At 39.7% G+C, this 21,280-nt stretch overlaps 1 protein-coding gene across 1 annotated transcript in view; it reads left to right on the top strand.

Moving 5' to 3' along the window:
• si:dkey-92j12.5 (multiple PDZ domain protein) overlaps positions 1-6,570 on the top strand; it is a 74,152-nt gene extending 67,582 nt beyond the window's left edge. The window contains exons 31-39 of the mRNA XM_037674348.1: positions 105-266; positions 385-456; positions 642-738; positions 848-888; positions 1,028-1,150; positions 2,862-2,963; positions 4,360-4,463; positions 4,668-4,791; positions 6,347-6,570. Of these exons, the coding sequence (XP_037530276.1) occupies positions 105-266; positions 385-456; positions 642-738; positions 848-888; positions 1,028-1,150; positions 2,862-2,963; positions 4,360-4,463; positions 4,668-4,791; positions 6,347-6,493 (972 nt within the window). The 3' untranslated portion in view covers positions 6,494-6,570. The remainder of the gene's footprint in view (positions 1-104; positions 267-384; positions 457-641; positions 739-847; positions 889-1,027; positions 1,151-2,861; positions 2,964-4,359; positions 4,464-4,667; positions 4,792-6,346) is intronic.
• Positions 6,571-21,280: the final 14,710 nt, after the last annotated feature.

Here is a 21,280-nt window from a genome sequence, read left to right as displayed (position 1 = left end):
GTATATATATATATATATATATATATAGAATCAAGTTTGACATCAGAGAAAGCTGCAGCCTTACAGGTTAAAGATTAGCTCAGATCAGCAGTTTTTGACTCCAGCTCTCTTCAAGCAGCAATGACACGGGCATATTTGTGTCAGAAATCATCAGAGGAGGTGCAGCAAATTCAGATGGAAGGTTGTCGCACGGTGACCAGATTTTGTCAATCAACGAGGAGGATGTTCGTGCAGCAACTCAGGAGCATGCACAGATGCTTCTCCAGGTTTGACTTGTTCTCACTTAATTACATTGCAAATGTATGTGCATGCGTAAAAACACATGTATTATTTTAAATTGTTTAATGGCTTCAACTTTGTTTTCCCATGGTGGTTGACTCTCAGAGTTGCACTGGAAGCGTTCACCTGGAAGTTGCTCGTTTCAAAGCCGGAGTGCAAAACTCTCACAGATGTCAGGTAAACTGTTTTTCTTGCCTGCTCGGGGTTAATTGGTGATGGGAAACTAAAATCAGATAATACTGATGTAGCAATAAGAGAAAATACAGTTTTCATTTGTGTGTAGTTCAGGTTTTAGTCTTTTGCACCATTTTAATATTACTATTTTGTAAACTTAGGAATATTTTAAGTTTTGTTTTATCCAGAGTGAAGACTCAGACTCTTCCACTGCGACACCTTCAAGTGGATGTGATGCAGCCTCTGGCCACCAGAGGGCAACAGAGAACACAACAGAAAGCCACAGTGAGGCCTTTGGATAACTTCTCACTCTTTAAATTAAAAGCATCAGAACTTTTTAGAAGCTTTAGTTACCTTTTTTCTAATTTAATTTTACTCTTCTCACATCTTGCAGTGCTGAAAGACCCTGACATCAGAAAAGTAATCATATCAAAGGTAACCAAACATGAACATCTGACTAATGTGTACAAGGAAGAAACTTGTCTTAAAGGTTTTTATACTTGTAGTTTAGTAGATAGAGTCAAGTTAAAGAAAACCATTGAAGGTTTTTACTGTATGTTTGGTGTTATTAAAGGGTCCATGTGACAATCTGGGCATCAGTTTAGCCGGAGGACATGGCAGTCCCCATGGCAACGTACATCTTTTTATTGCTACCATGGATACCAATGGACTGGCTGCCAAAACACAAAAACTACAGGTGAGTATTGGTTACATATGTTTGTTCAAGTCACCGTATGGTGATAAAACATACCAGATTATTCAGTTCAATAATGGTTCACAAAAAGTGCCCAGTCACACTCTTTCAGGTCATTTGTAATGGGAGGAAGAACAGTTCTGGACAAAAGGGTATTATCTCAAAATATAAATTATTACTTTAGAGCAGTGATTATCAATTGTGGATCTCTCCTGAATCATTAACGCTGCAACTTTCAAAGTCAACTTTGTGTTTAAAGCTTTTGGAGTGTGACATTTGACTTATCCCCTGAACAGGAACAGAAGCTTTACCTTCCTGTTTCCTTCAAACTTTGTTCACCAACATGGAGGCTCCATGAATATTAAAAGCACCAGGAAACACCCAAATCATGTTAATCTCCAAATTTACAAATTTTCTATTCTTAATGTTTTTTATTTGAATTTTGCTAGAAACTCAACATAAATAATAAGATTAAAATTATCCAAACAAATAATAAATTGCATTAAATATAGTATAATATAATACTAAACCTGTGATGGACTTGCGACCTGTCCAGGGTGTACCCCGCCCCTCGCACAGTGATTGCTGGACATGGGCACCAGCGATCCCCGTGACCCAAAATGGAATAAGCGGGTAAAGATAATGGATGGATGGATAATACTAAACATCATTTGGTAACATAGTATTGCATGAGAAAATATGGAGTGGCAGAGAAGTATGTTAGACTGGTACAGGACATGTATGAGGACAGCAGGAGGTGAGATGTGCTGTAGGAGTGACAGATAGCTTCAAGGTGGAGGTGGGAGTGCATCAAGGATCGGCTCTGAGCCCCTTCTTGTTTGCTCTGGTGATGGACCGACTTAACAGATGAGGTCAGGCAGGAATCCCCATGGACTATGATGTTTGCGGATGACATTGTGATCTGTGGTGGGAACAGGTGGAAGAGAACTTGGAGAGGTGGAGGTATGCACTTGAAAAAAGAAGAATGAAATTGAGCCGTAGTAAGACAGAGTACATGTGTGTGAATGACAAGCAGGAGGTGGAACAGTGAGGCTACAAGGAGCAGAGGTCACAAAGGTGCAGGACTTCAAGTACTTGGGGTCCACTGTCCAGGAAAATGAAGAATGTGGTAAAGAGGTGAAGAAGAGAGTCCAGGCAGGATGGAGTGGATGGAGAAAAGTTTCAGGAGTGATTTGTGACAAAAGGGTGTCGGCAAAGGTCACAAAAAAGTTTACAAGACAGTGGTGAGACCAGCTCTGTTGTATGGTCTGGAGACAGAGACATGGACAAAAAGACAGGAGACAGAACTGGAAGTGGCAGAAATGAAGATGTTGAAGTTCTCTTTAGGAGTGACAAGGATGGATAAGATTAGGAATGAGATCATCAGAGGTACAGCTCTAAAAGTAGTTGTATTCTAAGAAAAGTTTTGGCCCTTTCATGAATAGATACATTTTGTTGGTAGCCCCTGCTTTCGAGTTAAATCATAGACTCCCAAAACACAAACATTATAAAATAAACATTTGCCACATAAGTGTAGATTCTAAAAGCCTTCAACAAATCTGTGTGAAAGTAAATTTTGAGATAAGTGCACAGTGGAACAAGTTAGAGTATTTCTCAATGGATTTTTTTCCTCAAACGCAGAAGTAAAAGTTTGTGTGTATGTGTGTGTGTGTGTGTGTGTGTGTGTGTGTGCGTGTGTGTGTGTGTCATTCAGACCGGAGACAGGATCCTAAGCATCAATGATGTGTCCACTGTGGGAATGACTCATGACCAGGCTGGAGCCCTGCTGAACACCAATGGAACCATCAGTCTGCAGGTGCTGTCACAGTGAGACATACTGTCGTCAGTTTGTAATGACCCTCAGCCAGGATCTCTCTGTGTGATGGCGTCAGCAAAAATGTTCTTCTGCGCTGTCAAAGACAGACAGGAATGCTTCATAGTCTGCTTAGCTTAGGTCATTTTTTTTTACTTTGCTGAGAATAGGAAAAGGGCTAAGAAAAGAGTTTTGCCAGGAAGAGACCTCACATCTGAGAAGCACTGGAAAATGTACTTGAAGGATTTTTTTTACTGTTTTTTAAGGATTTCTGTGTAAAATGTACATAGACAGTAATTTGTGGTTAAAGAGGACATTATAATGCTTTTGTGTTGTACTTCTGTACCAGCCTATCGTTCCATGCACATCACTTGCTGCAATGTTTGCCAAAGTTTTAAACAAATATTTTTTGGTGTCTGTTAGTTCTCAGAGCGTGTGTTAGAGATGACTCTCAGCTACTAACAAAACAAGTTTTAGCTCACAATGTGTGAAGCTAACCGAGATCCAAGTCATTATTGAGGTTTCTTGGGTTGATTCGGTGTGGTGCCATCGTCAATGGGATAAACTCGAAAAGTTGCAAAGTTGTTGATGTACATCTAATGATTGGTTGGTAAAATTTTCGTTGGATGTTTTGCTAACAGAGAAACAAGGTTGATTTCAAAACTTAATGTGAACGTTTTACACAAAGGTCATATGGTAGCACTCAAAATACTGTATGTGTTTGGGATGACTCTCAGTCACACCTGCACATAGTTTTAACACATATTTATAAAATGGACTAAAATGGTCATGTTTGTGTTTGCTGATATGTTTTATTTGTGGTGTTTTGCTTTTTTTTTTTTTAATCAAAGTCTTTTTTTATTATTTTTTTCCATTTTGAACATACAAAACACAAAGAACGGGGGAAAAAATGCTACAGACGTAGAGCTGTGTTTCTCTCACGCATCCTAACACCCCTCTCCCCCATTTGCATCAGAACAGAAGCATTTGTAATGTGGCGGGGACATACTGGTGGGTAGGTCTGGTGGTCCTCCCCCAGAAATTTTTGAATAAAGTAGATGCCATTTTCTGCATTCTGGTATATTTTAACGGGTTGTTAAACACTCGATTCAATAACTATTTTAGAGTTGATGGCACAAGTAGTAGCCTGACCAGCAGCTCTCCTTTTGTGTACAGAGCACGCTCCGCTTCTCTCACGCATCCTAACACCCCTCCACCCCCACAGATCAGTTGTTCTTTGCCTTGAGGCGAGCCTCTGAGTGGAGGTTTTTAATGTGCTTGACAGCAAGTCTTGCAAATGTCTTCCTAAAGAAAGAGAATGTACATGTCCAAAGTGTCCAACATGTTCCTGCAGTACTGTTTGTTGTGTTATACCGTGTGTTTGAATGTGTATGACTAGGTGGCATCAGGTTTTGGTGGATTCAGCCCACAGAATCCCAGCGGTGAGGATGTCAGGTCATCAGACCTAACAAGCAGCATGACCTGCTCTCAAAATAACTTCTGGTAGGAATCTCTTCATGCATGTCTCCAGCTGCTCTGCTTTTTAATTCAACTTTGTTTTTCTCCTGGTTTGATCACAAATAAAGGATTAACCTAGACCACAGTTCATTTTACTGCAGAGCTGATGCAACCTGTGTCTTCAAAAGGTAGACACAGTAGTATGTTTGGGAATGAGCACAGATCGTTCTGCATTCTGACTCCCCGCAGCCCTCGCATGTACAAAACCATCACCTTGGAGAGGGGCTCGTCGGGCCTGGGCTTCAGCATTGTAGGAGGGTTTGGCAGCCCTCAGGGGGACCTGCCGATCTACGTCAAAACTATTTTCAACAAGGTGAGAAAAAATTACACAAGTGGGAAGGTGGTCATATCTTTTAGCATCAATTGTTTAGCATTTTATTCAAGATTTATATTTGGGGAAACTTGCTTAATTAAAGTAAAATAATTTTTAATCAAAGTGAAAATGGATGCAAAACTGACGGGTTTTCTGCTTATGCTTGAATCAGCTAGTGACGAAAACATCTTATTTGTTAACTAGCTAATAAACTCTCAGTTCATACATTAATTGTTTTGTACTTTGTAGCTGCCAAATTCATTTTCAACAAGCAGCATGGTGATGTCGCTCATCGATAAGGGATTTGAATACTGAATGTTTGTAGTTTCTTAGATGAGTGTTTTTCTGGATGGTAATTAAACCTGGTCACTGGTGGACCTGTACACAATCAAAGGGAATGTTGCACCTCTCACCACTAACAGTCTGGATTATTTTCACAAATAAAACCTCACTTGAGGTTTCTGACCACACAAACCGTTTCCTCCCTGCATTTTATAGTTTTAGCTAACATTAGCACTGTAGTATGTTGATCAAGGAGGAAGGACATTTCCTTTTGCGTTACATACATCCTGCAGAGTTAGAGGCCCTGAGCATCAAATGATTATTTCTGTAGACAATCTCAGCTACAGGTTGTCAGACCTTCTGTTGGCTGGCATGGGACCATAGGTGGTCAAAGTCTGGATGAAAAAAAATCCCAATGGGCTACAGAAACAGCTCCGGACCTTCGGCACGCGTCCGCGCTTATAAGACCTCGTGGACCGGCTACCAGCTCTCAAGATTCACTGATGGGTCTGGAGGTCTGGTTCTGCTCTGATTCTGGTGTGGTTCTGTGGGTTCAGTGCAGCTTCTCTGCATCCGCTGTGCACTGATCGGATCAAAACTTTATCTCTGGTTTATTCAGCAGAAGGAAACGAGGCTTCTAGGTGGGGCCCTGTTGCCTTCTGGGAAATGTGGTTGTTATGAGTGAGAATACCAGTGGAGGCTTACTGAGGGAAAACTGCAAAATGGCAGCACCTGTCACAAGTATTTTATTTTTTCCTTATCTTTTTACTGTACAGGACTGTATCCATTACTGTCCCAATCACATTAGTATTAAAGTTGATAATCATGTGTCCTATACAGATCTTATTTTTGTACAACATTATGTACTGTACATCCAACAACCGCGATAGAGCGAGTCTGCGAAAGTTGAACCGTGAAGTAGCGAAGGACTGCTGTACTTCTAACAGTTTGTTGACAGGCGTGTAATGTGCTGTAGGCAGTACTCTTGTTCGACCTTTTCTTTAATATAGGATCATGTCAATACTTTCTAGAACTTCTTAAATTAGTTAGAAAATGAAGATGTACTACATGGACATAAATAGTTTTTTTTTTTATTTTGTTCTTGTATTTGATAAATTGCCTGAAAAATCATAACTACTACAACATAAAATATTGCATATTCTAGTTGTTGATGCTATTTAAAAAAAATTCCATCTTTCAAAATTACTGTGGAACTAGTGGAAATAGTGAACTCTGGTCTGAACTCTGTGTCTGACTTCTCTCGCTCTCGCAGGGTGCGGCCGCTGAAGACGGCAGGCTGAAGCGTGGCGATCAGATCATTGCTGTGAACGGACACTGCCTGGAGGGCGTGAGTCACTCTGAAGCTGTGGATATCCTGAAGAAGACCAAAGGAAATGTAGTCCTCACTGTGCTCTCCTGAGATTACCTCATTTGACTTAATCTGACTGAAACAACTCTGAATGGAGCAGCTTCTTGTAGAACTGCTTCACCCAAGACTGACCGAGGGGAACGTCTAGCTCTGTAATTAATTTGGGAAAGCTACCTCCAGCCTCAAACTCAGCTCATGTGTTTTTATTTGTGCTTGATATTCTAACGTTACACAAATATTCTCCGCACATAATGTTTCATAAAAAAAACATCACTTGTAAGACTTGCTAATATAAATGAACGTACCTAAATCTTTGAGCAGTGCTGTATTCATTAGCAGTATTGTTCATATAAATGCATTCGGGGGCCGAGATGGTGTAGAGGCAGGGCAGCGGGCTCAGGACCTGAAAGTCCCAAGTTTGATCCCCAGTAATTGCACATCTCGTGGCCTCTCTGAGGAGCACACCCTATCCCCAAATGCTCCCTAGGCACTTTCAATAGCTGCCTGCTGCTCCACCTGGTGGTGGATGGGTTAAATGCAGAGAGCCAATTTAGCCATTGTATGGGAAGATACAATGATGACAACACATAACACAATATTATCATTATTATTATCATGCATGAAATACAGTCCACAGAAATTGTGTTTATGAAAACTAACAAATAGAAGTGATCAAAATAAGAAAAATAGTCACATGTGCAGTATTAATACTGTCCCGTCAACCTCTGTTCAATCCAAGGTGAACTCCTCTAAGTCCCTCAACATGCCAAGTTTTTCTGCCAATATTTTATATGGCAACAGAGTTCTAGAAGAGTTACATTCAAAGCATATTTTCTTTATGTTCTCATATTACAGTGATTAAATATGTGTCATAATGTCTTTAAAAACACATAAATGTCTTAAATATTTTGCTGATAATTAGCAATAGTGTTAACCATATGTTGCATTTAAACACATCTCATATTTTTTTATAGCAGCTGCTTTGAATGAAGTCACTTTCAATTGTTTTCATGGTCTCAAGCTGAAGCTGCTGCTTTTTATAGCTAAAAGGTTCAGTCGTATTTAGGTTTATTTTGTGTAAATTTATGACAATTTTATATTTTACCTGTTGCATATTGCTTCTTGTTAAGCCTCAAAGAATAAGAATTATGACTTGAATGATGAGCAAATAGTAGGTTCTAATTAGACAATATTTTAACTTTTCACCTGCTGACAAGTTTGCAATGAATTGGTCTTTACGTGACGTTATGGCTATTTACAAGAATAAATATAAAAAAACACCTACTGTAGTAACATGTAGCATTTCCTGGTCATCCTGGGGTAGTTCTGTAAAATTAATTAATTAATGTGAAATTGACAGCATGTAAACGTTTAACTAATAGTGTTTGCATGAATTGTAAGTTTTGAAGAGCTGGAACCATTTTCCAGGAGTTGCCGTTATTTTTTCAGAAGCAGTGTCAGCACAGTAGTGAAGCTTTAAGTACCACCTACTCACCAATCACTGAGTTTTACGACTTGTTTTTAAAACATGAATTGACCAAATACAACTAAACTTGTTAGAAATAAAAAATATATATATTAAAATATACAATGGTAAGGTTAGGTAAGAGGCTTTTTTCTGAGGTAGGTTTTATTTTGTAACAAGGGTTACACCATTGCACCATTTGTTTATATGATGGGGCGAGACTTGAAAAAAGTTAGTCCTGCTTTGGCTTCAACTTCCCGGTTACGTTCCGAGATCTACCGTATTTTTTGCTGTATAAGTTGCAGTTTTTTGCATAAATTTGTATGCCTGCGACTAATTGAACACTACCATCTTCAGCCACTAGAGGGCCCCCGACTAATAAAGCAAGCCAAGTGTCTCATTCATAGATAAAAGTGGCTATTAATTTGACTCTTGGCTTGCTATACAAAGTCACCTTCGTCTCGCTCCAGAACTCCTGGAGCAAACGTCAAATCAGCTGCACTTTGCCGCGCCGCCCAGGTGAAATGCAGCTGATTTGACCATTAAAGTGCATTTATTAAGGAAAAGTTAAACTGAGACACACCTTTGCTATAATTTTGAGCAAATAAATAATTGTTTTTAAGTGTTAATCTTGTTAAATTCTTGTTAAAGTCCTCCCTTGCATGCTCCTGCGACCTTCATTTGGCAGCCAATCCATTTTTGGCACAACACTGGCCCATGTTTCTGGGTGGTTAGCAGTGATGCATAACAAACATGACGCGTCATCAGTAACGCATAATAGATGCAACTTATACGGCGAAGTGACGTATTTATGTTTTTTCCACTTTATTAGACATATTTGGACTGATGCAACTTATACGGCAGTGCAACGTGTATGGTGGCAAATGCAGTACTTATTTTGTACCTATACTTCCTAAATGAATTGCTGCCATCTTAAAATAACTCCAGTGTTCAGAATATCACAGTAGTAACCATGTGAAATACAGTAACGTGTAAATTAATATATTAGGCAAAACTGATGATGGTGTACATAAAATATAAAAAAAATATATACCAGCAGTTTTAAGACAACAGCAATCCGAGTAGGTTCATTGAAGCTAGACTCAATATGTTTTACTGAGATGGAATTGTTTTAAGATCCACTTTGATTTCAGGGCAGATTTAACCTCTTCTGCCCCAAATAGTCATTCATTCAAGAAGCTATTGGCAACAGGTAAGATATTTTACACAGAAACCCACTTCAAGATGGCCATTTTGATTGTAATGTTGCTCTAGTGTCATGTACAACCCTTGTTAGACACCTGTTTTCTATGATTTAATTTACATTCAAACTGTTTTTTGTAATTCCTGATGTTTAACGTAAAGTGGTTCTCCTCATAGCCGGAGGACTCACACTTGTGTGCATTATGTATCACTGTAATTTATTTACTCTCTGTATTAAATGTTCTTTTGTTCGAATTTGTACGTAAAACCACAATACTTAAATTATTTAGTTACTTGGGAAAACATCTGTTTTTCTTTAGACATTTATATGGGACATCTTCCGCAGAACGAGAAGTAAGATCATATCCCACTTTTTGACTTCCAAAGCCACAAACTCTCAATTACATCACTGGTTAAACTGGTGACAACTTGACAAACAATACTATTGCCCACAAATGTCTCATTTAGGAAATGGGAGGCATCTCGGGAGAGCCTGTCTGGAGCCATCGCATTAATCAAAGCCATCTGTTCACATTGCAAGCTTTACTGAAAGGCAGCCATCGCAGTCTGCTTCATCCTCGTCCACGTGAACAATCGCTCACCTGCTTATATGAGAACAATTATTTAGGGTGAAGAAATGACAAAATTAAAAGGCTTTTCAGGCTAATTCCATTCTTAGAATGTAAAAAAAATTATTTGTTTTATAAATATAAGTTGTTGTTTAAACTAAAAAATACATTAGAAATCCTTCAGATTATGTTAGTAACATGACTTTTGGGGCGTAACAAAAGCAGTTTTCACATCCTTTAACATTTATGAACATTCTTGTTGCCTTTTTCACCTCATGGCCTTTCTCACATTTCCACCTGTGCTTGTAAAACTCAGCACGTGGCAGAATTATAGTTTCAGCCTCTAAAAACTATCAGTAAAGTTTACGCTGCATCTTAAAATAACTCTCCTGAGAGTGTGCTCAAACGGCACTAATGATCCTCAGTCTCAGGAGGGTAACTTGGGCCAAATGATTGTTCTGTGTGGGACTGCCAAGTCCTCCATATTCATATAGTACAGCCACAGGAATGTCTTTTGGCTGTCAGTGTAACCCGGTGCTTTAGAGAGAACAGCCAAAAGTGATTTAGAAATAAATGAAAAGGGTATATATTTTTAGGAAATCACCCTGCAGTGCAGATATGACAATCCAATGTGATTCCATCCGGTGCTGAGTCTGTAGATTTAGCATCTCTTAAAGCAAGATATAAATATCCCAACAGGAAGTGACTGTACTTACTGTAGACTTACTCTTAATTGCAGCTATAAGTTTAGGTGCCGCTATATTCATGTCATTCCCAAGCGCTGAGTTGAGAGTATTTCTAGGAAGTGAGCCAGACTCCTTGGAAACTTGGTACATCGGACCACGAACACCCGCGTCAATCATTTCCACTCCGTGTAATCGCCTGAAGCAAAAAAAATTATTATATTCAGTGAAACAGTAACAGAAGGCAGCCTCTGCACATCCTGGAGGTCAGGACTTATAAATCTTTCCACTTTTATTAGACAAAAGTGCGCAGGATAAATGATCGCTTCAGTTCAGATTGTCAGCGTTTCACTCGTTTAGAAAGGACAGGAATAATCCACACGTTTTGACGTGTGGTCCTGTGCAAAGGTTATAAACAGTGAATGTCTTACCTGTTGTAAATCACTCTTGTAATGATCTCAGCTTGGAGAAACAGAGTCACTATCAAACTAGACTGATAAATTAACAACTTGCCTGAGCTTTGATTAAAGTAGATTACTATTTGCTTCCGCGTTTGACCAAAGAGACAGGATGCCAGGGGAACCCCCTGGACAGGTCTCCAGTCCATTACAGGGACACATAGAGACAAACAACCATTCACTCTCTCACTCACACCTAGAGACAATTTAGAGTTACCAATCGACCTAACATGCCTGTTTTTGGTCTGTGGGAAGAAACCTGAGTACCTGGAAAAAAAACAGGCATGCATGGAGAGAACATGCAAACTCCACCCAGAAAGGCCCCCGGACCAGGATTTGAACCAGGGTAACCTGCTTGCTGAGAGGCAGCAGCTCTACCAGTTGTGCCACTGTGCTGCATGGCAGTATATCAAAAATTAAATTAGGACTTTGTACCATTCATAAAATAAAGTAATTTCAAATTTTATGGCAGCAGCACATTTCAAAAATTTGAGATAGACTGATATTCACCACTCGAAGCATCCCCTCTTCTTGAAACACCAGTCTGTAAACATCTAGGAACTAAATAGATAATTTATTGGAGTTTTCTGAGGGGAACATTTTGTTCATGTTTGATGGATTCTAGAGGTTCAACATTCCTTGGTCTTCTTTACTAATATCAATTCAATTCAGTTTATTTATATAGCGCCAAGTCACAACAAAGTTGTCTCAGGGCACTTTACAGGAACATTCACATACATAAAAGCTAATTAGTAAAGTTCTCTATCTAAGGAATCCAGCAGACAAGTTGAATCTTGGCTTCGTTGCAGTCTCCCATCTTGAGCAAGCACAGTGGAAACAGTGGAAAGGAAAAACTCCCTTTTAAAAGGAAGAAACCTCCAGCAGAACCAGGCTCAGGACAAGCGGCCATCTGCTTTGACCGGCTGGTTTGAGAGGACAGGAAGGAGAGACAGACGAACACAGAATGGTAGGTCCAGGTATAGGTCCAGGTGTATCAGAAAGACAAAAAAACCCACATGTTAAGGATAGAAAAAATAATTACAAATACAAAACAGGTTGAGCAGAGTAAGTAAAGACAGTAGCAGAGAGAAAAGTGTGGTCAGTTTGTCCTCTAGCAGTCTAAGCCTATAGCAGCATAACTAAGGGACAGCTCAGGAAACCCAAGTCAACCCTAACTATAGGATTTATCAAAAAGGAAAGTCTTAAGCCCAGTTTTAAAACTGGATAATGTGTCAGCCTCACGGACAGAGATTGTAAGTTGGTTCCACAAGAGAGGAGCCTGATAACTGAAAGATCTGCCTCTCATTCTGTTTTTGTAAAGTGCTCTGTTAGGAAATTATGGAACAATAAGATCTGTGATATAAGATGGAGCTAGGTTGTTGAGAGCTTTGTAGGTTAGAAGTAAGATTTTGAATTCTATTCTGGATTTGACAGGGAGCCAATGGAGAGAAACTAAAACTGGAGAAATATGATCTCTCCTACTAACTAGTTAAAACTCTGGCCATTTTGGATCAACTGAAGACGTTTTAAAGAAGTATTTGGACACACAGATAATAAACCATTGCGATAGTCCAGTCTAGACGTGACAAATGCATGGACCAGTTTTTCTGCATCATTTTTAGATAAGATGTTTCTAATTTTAGTGATATTACGCAGGTGGAAGAAGGCAGTTCTAGTAACGTTTTTAATGTGGGGGATAAAAGACATGTCCTGATCAAAAATAACACCAAGATTTTTAACATTAGAGCTGGAGGACAGATTAATGCCATCTAAGGAGGGAGAAAGACTGAAAAATTAATTCCTAAGGTGCTCAGGTCCAAAAACAAAAACCTCAGTCTTGTCTGTGTTCAACAGGAGAAAATTAAGGGTCATCCAGGTTTTTATGTCTTTAAGACATGCTTGTAGTCTAAGTAGCTGATTGGGTTCATTGGATTTAATGGACAAATATAATTGTGTGTCATCAGCATAACAATGAAAATGTATCCCATGCTGTTTAATAATTTTACCTAATGGAAGCATATATAAAGTAAAGAGTATTGGCCCAAGCACTGAGCCCTGAGGAACTCCATGACTAACTTTGGTGTATGAAAAAGATGTATTATTTACATTTACAAACTGAAATCTATCAGATATACAGTATATGATTGAAACCATTTTCGAGCTGTTCCTGTAATCCCAATATCATATTCAAGCCTCTGTAGTAAAATATTGTGATCAACTGTATCAAATGCAGCACTGAGGTCTAACAGGACCAGTGTAGACACAAGTCCATTGTCTGAGGCCATGAGAATATCATTAGTTACTTTTACTAGTGCTGTTTCTGTGCTATGATAAGCTCTCAACCCTGACTGAAACTCTTCAAACAGATTATTTCTTTGTAGTTGTTCACGCAACTGACCTGCAACTATTTTCTCTAGAATTTTTGAGATGAAAGTTAGATTAGATATAGGTCTATAGTTGGCCAGAATTTCTGAATCAAGGTCAGACTTCTTAAGTAAAGGTTTAATTACAGCAACCTTAAAGCACTGTGGTACGTGACAAATTAAGTAGATCCAAAATGTGGACATTAATTAGGGGGAATACCTCTTTAAACAGTCTGGTTGGGATGGGATCTAGCAGGCATATGGATGGTTTGATGAGGTTATTATTTTTGACAATTCAGAGAGCTCAACAGGACAAAAACTGTCCAAACTTAAATCAGGCTCTAGTGAAATTTTTAAAGTTGCCTCATTTGACAGGGGACTAGAGATAGTAGAAGGAAGGATGGTTTGAATTTTCTCTCTAATTGAAATAATTTTATTTATAAAGAATCTCATGAAGTCATCACTACTTATAGTTGTAGGGATACATGGTTCAACAGAAATGGGACTTTTAATTAGTCTAGCAATAGTACTAAACAGAAACCTAGGGTTATTTTTATTCTCCTCTATTAAAGATGAGCAATGTAAATTTCTAGCTTTATGGAGAGCTTTCTTAAATGTTAGCAGACTATCTTTCCAAGTTAAATAAAATTATTCAACATTAGCAGAGCGCCATTTTCTCTCCTGGTTTCTAGATGCCTGATTCATTTATACCAACAAAATCCTCCTGTTGTAGCCAAGTTTCTGTCAGACAGAATAAATCATTATGATGATCAGTTATCAGTTCATTAACTAACAGGGATTTAGAGGAAAGAGATCTGATGTTCAATAATCCACATTTAATGATTTTATGATTTTGCTCTGGTAAAGTGACTGTGTTTATTTTAATCAGATTTTTATGGGTTATATTTTTAGAGCTGATTTTTGGTTTATTTAATTTGAGCCGTGGGCGAGTTGACACTGTTTCAGTGGGAGTGTGGGTGGGTAACAGAGGAGAAGCAGCAGAGAGGTGTGGAGGACTACAACTCTGCTTCCTGGACTGGACCCTGGGTTGTCAATAATTGTATGCTGTTGTGCTAAAATGCTAAATGGACTGTACTTATATAGTATCTTTCTGTCTTATAAAGATACTCAAAGCTCTTTACACTACAATCTGTGTCCTCATTTACCCATTCATACAGCACTCTACTACTTTGTAGATCTCTACAAAGATAATTGAACAAATCATTCTAATGAGACTTGTTTTTTCTTTCGGCTGCTCCCTTCTTCAGGGGTCGTCACAGCGAACTAAGTCGCATGAAGACTTGTCAGTTATTTTTATGCCGGATGTCCTTCCTGACGCAACCACAGACCACTGAGCTACCACAGCCCTCTGTGTGGAGCAGAGAGCTGCTATCTAGGACACCAGGAGGAGCAGATGGTGGGGGTTAAGGGCCTTGCTCAATGGCCCAGAGTGGGACGAATGAGGGTGGAGGCAGGTGTGGGTGCTTCACCTACCCCGCCCACATTTTTGATGTTGTCGGTGCCGGGGCTTGAACCGGCAATCTTCCGATCACATGCCCACCTTCTCTAACCTCTGCACCACCACTCCCCTCTAAAGTTTAGTCTCTAAAGAAACTAATCAGTGCTTTATCACATTCATACACCGATGGGACACACATTGAAAATCATAAAACCAATGCATACTTTTTTGCACCAATTGTACCTTTTCAAATGTGTAAGCTGCCTGTGCCGGGGGCACTTATGCACCCCCATACCATCAGAGAGGCATGCTTTTGAACTGTGTGCTGTTAAAAGGCTGGTTGGTCTCTTAAGATTCCTAATCATGCAACATATCAGATATCAGAAATCGGCAAATCCTTATGAATTTACAAAGTATAAACCTTACTTATACTTGTATTGAGAAAGTGACACCAGAAGCAGTAAATTAAAACATTTTACGTTCTGTTTGGGGGCACTTCTGACAGAATTATATTTCAGCTGAATTACAGTGTATTGGAGAACTGTAGACAATGTCATGGTTTTAAAAAGTGTTCTCATGAACTGCTTTGAGGATATTTTAATATTGCAACATTTCACTTTGGTCCTGCTTGTACGAGCTTGTCATTGTGGCCATACTTCAACATTATTCCTATAAGATGAGGTCGTTAAAGAAGAAATCTGCAATAACTGAGACATATCATAATAATAGCCCAAACCCTACTTCAAATTATGTGAACTACTCCTTTAATCAGTCGTATTTAATGCTTTTAAATGGTAAAAATATGACTTCATGTTTCCACTCATAATTGATTGTGTAAAAAAAAAAAAAAAAAAAAATTTTGTCCAAGCTTGTTGAAAAGTTGTGTTTCTCTTGATTTATCGGAAATAAAAATCTTTCAGTTTTATGATGGTCTTAAAAGAAAAGCTCATCTCTGTCATGAAAAGTTACACTGAGTTCCCCTGAATTATTGAAAAGAAGCTGCATCTTCATCATCCAAATCCCCTGAGAAACCTGAGGGGAGGACATCTACGCTCAAGCTTTGAGCCTCAAAAATGCCCCACGAGATCATAAAATGTGCATGCTGTGCACATTTCTGCTGATTTATGCAGGACCAAGTAGTTCTATTGTTTATTCTGTGATCTGATGGAACAGTTTACTTTTTATAGTAAGGTTGTTTTTTTCCCCAACACATTTTTTCTCTAAACTGAATGGATTTGTGTTCAAAAACTTGTGCTTTCCCTTAATTTCATGTGCAGTGATGTGTTATATCCACATGAGGGCGATGTATGTGTTCATATCAAGGCATGGTGATGTGCACTGAATTAATCATTGGACAGAAGATTACCATTAAGTGGTGTGATTTGCCAGATGGCCTGAGGCTTCAGACAAATAAATTTGCACCAGCAGGAAAAGGCCTGTATTAGGATCAGTCTGCGGTCTGTTCACACAGTCCTGCCTGTTGTTTGCTTCATGAAAGCCTTAGTTAAATAACAAGTAAACAAGAAAAGGGAACACTGGCATTGTGGCTTTAACGTGAATAAAGAAGAAACATTATCTTGTTTGAATAAACAGGATAATGCAGAGGTACATCTGTTTATATCTTTTTCACTTGATCAATGTTGGCATTTTGTAGCAAACAAACAAAGGAAAATGTTCAGCTGTAGTTTTACCTGCACCCTACTTGTCTGTTATCAGCCTAAAGGGCCAGTTCAGATTGTTTGATGTGACATTTTGTGGGCGAGTTGTGAACAAATATCTTACCTGTGATACATAACACTTTAAACAGCTTCAGTTTGGAGAAATTGTGTTTAGTTTTGATGGGTTGATTCAAAACCCTAGTGAATAGCTAGTCAGCGCTAGGCCCAAACCAAAAGTTTGTTTTAAAATTAGTTTTAAAAAGTGTTCGCATGAATCTATATTTTTTTTAGACTGGGGCCATTTTACAATAATAATCCACTTTGATACTGGCCCTGTTTGGATTAGTCTTTTACTTCTCAATCCTCTTAGAAATAGACTTGCGTTGTTCAAACGGCTATCTATAACAAGTAAGATATTGATTGTTCTTAACTTTTCTTCAGAACATTCTATCAAAATGTTTGAACTATTGCTTTACATTAAACCCACAGTTTGATTTCATTTGCAGGATGTGTTATCCAAAATATCTTCTAGACGTGTTAGTCCTACATGCCAATTCAAAGATAGGTGACATGTTCTGGGTTTTAAACCACGTAAACTTCATCAAAATAAATAACTGATTTAAAAAAGAAAATCCAAATGCATGAACACATAAGAGACCCTTCAGAAAAGTGTAGACTCTAAGAGACTGACTCATATTGTCCTCTGAGTAAAGATGGAAGTTCCCTCCCAGCAGCTGCTCCAAGGCTGGGAGGGGGACTGAGGCTGCATGCCACAAAGACCCCGCTCATCACTGGCACAACCACCGCTGCCATGATGGCCACAAGGCTGGTCTCGAACTGGGTGAATGTGCAAACTATTTGAAGCATGGAGGGAGTGTTATCATCATCAGGGATTAGTGAGTTGTGTGAATTCAGTTAAATTCAAAAATAATTTATTAATCCAACAGGGAAATTAAATGTTGTTGTAACTCATCCTCATTTCATTAAGATATGTTATAGATACTGATGATTGGAGGTAGGAAGGATCGCTTGTAAAGTTCACCCCACATCAGATCTGAAGAAAACGGCTGCAGATGCCGTCTGATTCTTCCACCCAAACTCAGCTGGCCTCTCGGTTCCCTCAGGCTGTAGGACCACCCGAATGCTGGGCTGAACTCCTTCTAGAGTGATGGCCACTCCTCCCAGCAGCCTGTTGAGCTCCTTGTCATTGCAGACAGATGGCTGCAGGTGTTGGGGGATGATCCCGGTCCTTCTGCTGTCATGAGCCGCATTTCCTATCATTTCCAGGATCTCAGTGATCAGGCACTCGAGTGCAGCCGGCAAGGAGACGGGAATGCATTTATGGCACCTCCTTTTCAACTCATTTAGGATTTGGGGCTGTAGTTGAGATATTATTTGAGCTTTTGAGATGTTAATCAGCTGCTCAAAACACCTTGTTGTCATGGTTACGCGTCATAACAAATGTCCAAAACTAAAAAAGTTTCAGTACAAATCCTTCCAGCTATACAGCATCCGATACCAGAGGAAACAATCATCTAAAAAAAGTGATTTACATCCAGAAAAAGAGGAATGAAAGTTTCCATAAGTATTATGAGACTAACCTGGATAAATAAAGGCTAAATGAAAAAAAAATAAATAAAATTATCTCAGAATGAAAGTAACAGAGCTGCTCCAACATGATGCCACCCCGAGCGGTGCAATTATGATACATGTGGGAATGTGGGTGAGTGTGTGTTGCTCACCAGGCCATTAGACTTTATACGAGTATCCCTGGTTTTCTGAGGCTGACATCTCAGCATTGGTGAGAAGAGGCCAAAAGGGAACCACGTTCAAGTTGCTGTTGTGTTCAAAGGGGACATTTTCCTGAGGGTAGCTCTTTTCACCTGGAGGCTGAGACAATTCATCCTCTTGGTTGAATTTGGATGCTAAGCCTGAGAATGCATTAGTTTGTACCTGGTTGATGTCTGCAGAGCCACTCATCAAAGACTGCATCAGTGAAGATATGGAGCGAGGCAAAGATGGGATCGTTAGACAACGGTCGAGTCTGTCTACCTGTCCCGTACAGGAAGAGGTGGGCCAGGCCGTGGAGGCTGTGGATGACGGGGTCATATGCCCCTCAGGCGGCGCTGTAGCCAAGAAAACAAAGCAACATGCAACAAAAGCTCTGCTTTACTAAAATTAGGAACAACAAATGCTGTCTTGGAGCTAACCATATGTGCATGTGGGTGGAGGATTGAGTAAGAGGGAAGTTTTGGCTTCCGCTTGTATCTATACTTTCCCACAGAACTTCTGAGGCTTTATTTTCAGAGCAGCTGAGCTGCACTGTTCTACTTCTGAATGATGGGATCAGGCTGCTTTGGTTCTGAACTGTACGCTTCATAGCGGGACACCTTCAATGCTGTTCCTGAAACTCTGGAAAGAGGTGGAGAATAAGAAGGAGTGTCAAAGGTGTTCATCTACAAACTGTCCAACATTTCCAGGGAAACCTCTGCACCATGGGTCTGAGATACGACTCGTGATTTCAGGTGAATTATTCACACCAGCACAAGCCAACAAAAGCAGAACTTAAGAAATTGCAAATTGTTCATTAGATCTTATCAGATCATAAACTTTGTTCAGTCCCCTCCAGAAATAATGAGAATTATAATCATAAATGTATTATTTGATTATTCCCCCTTTTATGTGAAAGACCAAACGAGTTTGATCAGTCTCAGACATGACAGAACGGCAGTTGAAGGACTCAGCAGCAGCGAGTGGGATTGTTATGACTGAAGTTTTGTTTTCTTGTGAGCTTGATCTATGTCTTTCTTTAATTTTACTTATTTAGTTATTTATGCTTTATCTCCTACACACAAGCGGGGGGAGGGGGGTACATAACTGAGTTGTCTGTGCGTTTGAAGATTTCCCACAGATCAAAGGAACCAGTCGGCTGTTAGATTTCTGTCTTCAACAAGCAGATCCACAAATGAAGCCCCCCCCCCCACTCCCCCCATCCAACCCATTTAAGGAGTTGTTGCTTGTTAGTGTGGGGAAACACCAGACCTGTTATGACTCTCCAAGGAGCCAAGTTAGACAGATCACTCAAACGTCGACCACTTACATATTCCACTACATCAGTTCTGCTCTCTGTTTGTTGGCAGAGAACAGCAGTAAAAAAAAGACTCCTGTGCCTAATGAGTTTACTGTTTGAGGCAAAAAATAAAAAAAATACATATTTTTGAACTCAAAAACAAAGTAGTGACTAATCTGATAATTCAAAATACGAGCTGATCCTTACAAATCCAACAGGATTTAAACGGATAGTTGAATTCAGTGAAATACTGACTTTGTGAACAGTGAGTATCTTACGTGCTGCAGATAGCTTGTTTAACAACCTCGGTTTGGAGAAAGAAAACTTTAACTCTTATTGGATTGGTGAGTTAGTGGATAGGCTGAGCTGGGCCAAGACCCAAGTGAGTTATTTCTTTCTTAAAACTTATTAAAAATGTATGACTATTAATCCACGTACAAACATCCATCAACCATCTACAGCCACCTCTTTCAGCTCTTCTGGGAGGACTTCAAGACATTTCCAGACAAGCCAAGAGAAAGTCTCTCCAGCAGGTCCTGGGTCTTCTCCCAGTTGGACATGCATGGAAAAGCTCCCTGGGGAGGCTTCAACTCCCACCTCAACTGACTCTTCCCGATGTGGAGGAGCATCAGCTCTACTTCTGAAGTAACTGAACATTTCACCGTACCTAAGGGAAGGTACAGCTACGCTGCAGTGAAAAAAAATCAGACTGTATCAGCAATCTCGTGCTTTCCACCCAGAGTTTGTGACCATAGATGAGGGAACATAGATGATGTTTTAACCTTTTTTGTGCCTACACTGCACACCCAAACTACAGGTATGACCACGACACACTTGTGGAATTTTTGTGTGATGCTGCCTTGCCAACATGCCATCCTGCCATCGTGGTTCATTAGCAGGCCCCGCTAGCAGCTTGATGATAATAATGACAGCTGCCCTCCCAGACTGCCCTCCAGAACCAGGACCAGCACACAGAGAACATCCAAGGTTTTCCTTGCGGAGCCGAAAAGGTCCGTAGAGTTCGGTCCATGCAGGCAGATGGAAGATCATGGAGACGGCCAATATGACAGGTAGGAGCCTGAGCCCGAGGCTGGAGGGGGACCGGGAACTGATCAGTTCCTGGTTCTGGACTGTGGTCTGTGAGGGTAGCTGCTGTAGTCGTTATTCCCATCAAGCTGCTGACCGGACAAGCTTCCAAGACCTGCTAACGTTGCTAGCAAGACCACACCGCTAACAGAACAGAACCATGCTGCTGAAAGAAACTTACTGCTAAACAAACCACACTGTAGATGTATTTTACAACTTTAGTGCCTTGTTGTAGTATTTTTGTAGTATTTTAATAGGTTAGTAGTATTTTAAATATTTTTTAGTATGTCAGTAGTATTTTTAATATGTTTTTGTATGTTAGTAGTATTTTTTAGTATGTTTTAGTATTTTTTGCTGCATGCTTTGATATGACACACAAAGAAAGTGTCAAAAATAGATTGCCAAAAATTCTGCAGCTTGGGACAGGTCCAGAATGTATGCAGGAGTGTAGCTGGAGTTCGGCTGCAATGGTTGCATGCAGGGTCCAGGTCAGTCTTAATTTTGGACAGCTTGTCTTTGGACCAGTGCAGCCTGTGCACTACCTTGAATTGAATTACAGCAGACAGATTGAAGATGAGCAAATGTTCTTAATGATTTTTCCCCTGACTGAGTCTGATATATGTTCTTCCATGTCTGCTTCCCATTTCAGTTTGAGGGAGTCCAGACTGGACTCATGGTATGAAATGAGCAGAGTATACATTTTGCTGAGGGTCTCTTTAGTACCAGACCTGCACTCTAAAATTGTAGCCAGAAAAAGATAAGGGTAATATAAAGGGAAACAGTCAGAGTTAGACCTCACAAAATGTCTCAGCTGCAGATATCTA

Source organism: Nematolebias whitei, chromosome 3, assembly GCF_014905685.2.
Source record: "Nematolebias whitei isolate Nwh7 chromosome 3, NemWhi1, whole genome shotgun sequence".
NCBI classification, from domain to species: Eukaryota; Metazoa; Chordata; class Actinopteri; order Cyprinodontiformes; family Rivulidae; genus Nematolebias; species Nematolebias whitei.
Note: the sequence above shows the minus strand (reverse complement) of the source record. Positions and strands in the feature narration are given on the sequence as shown.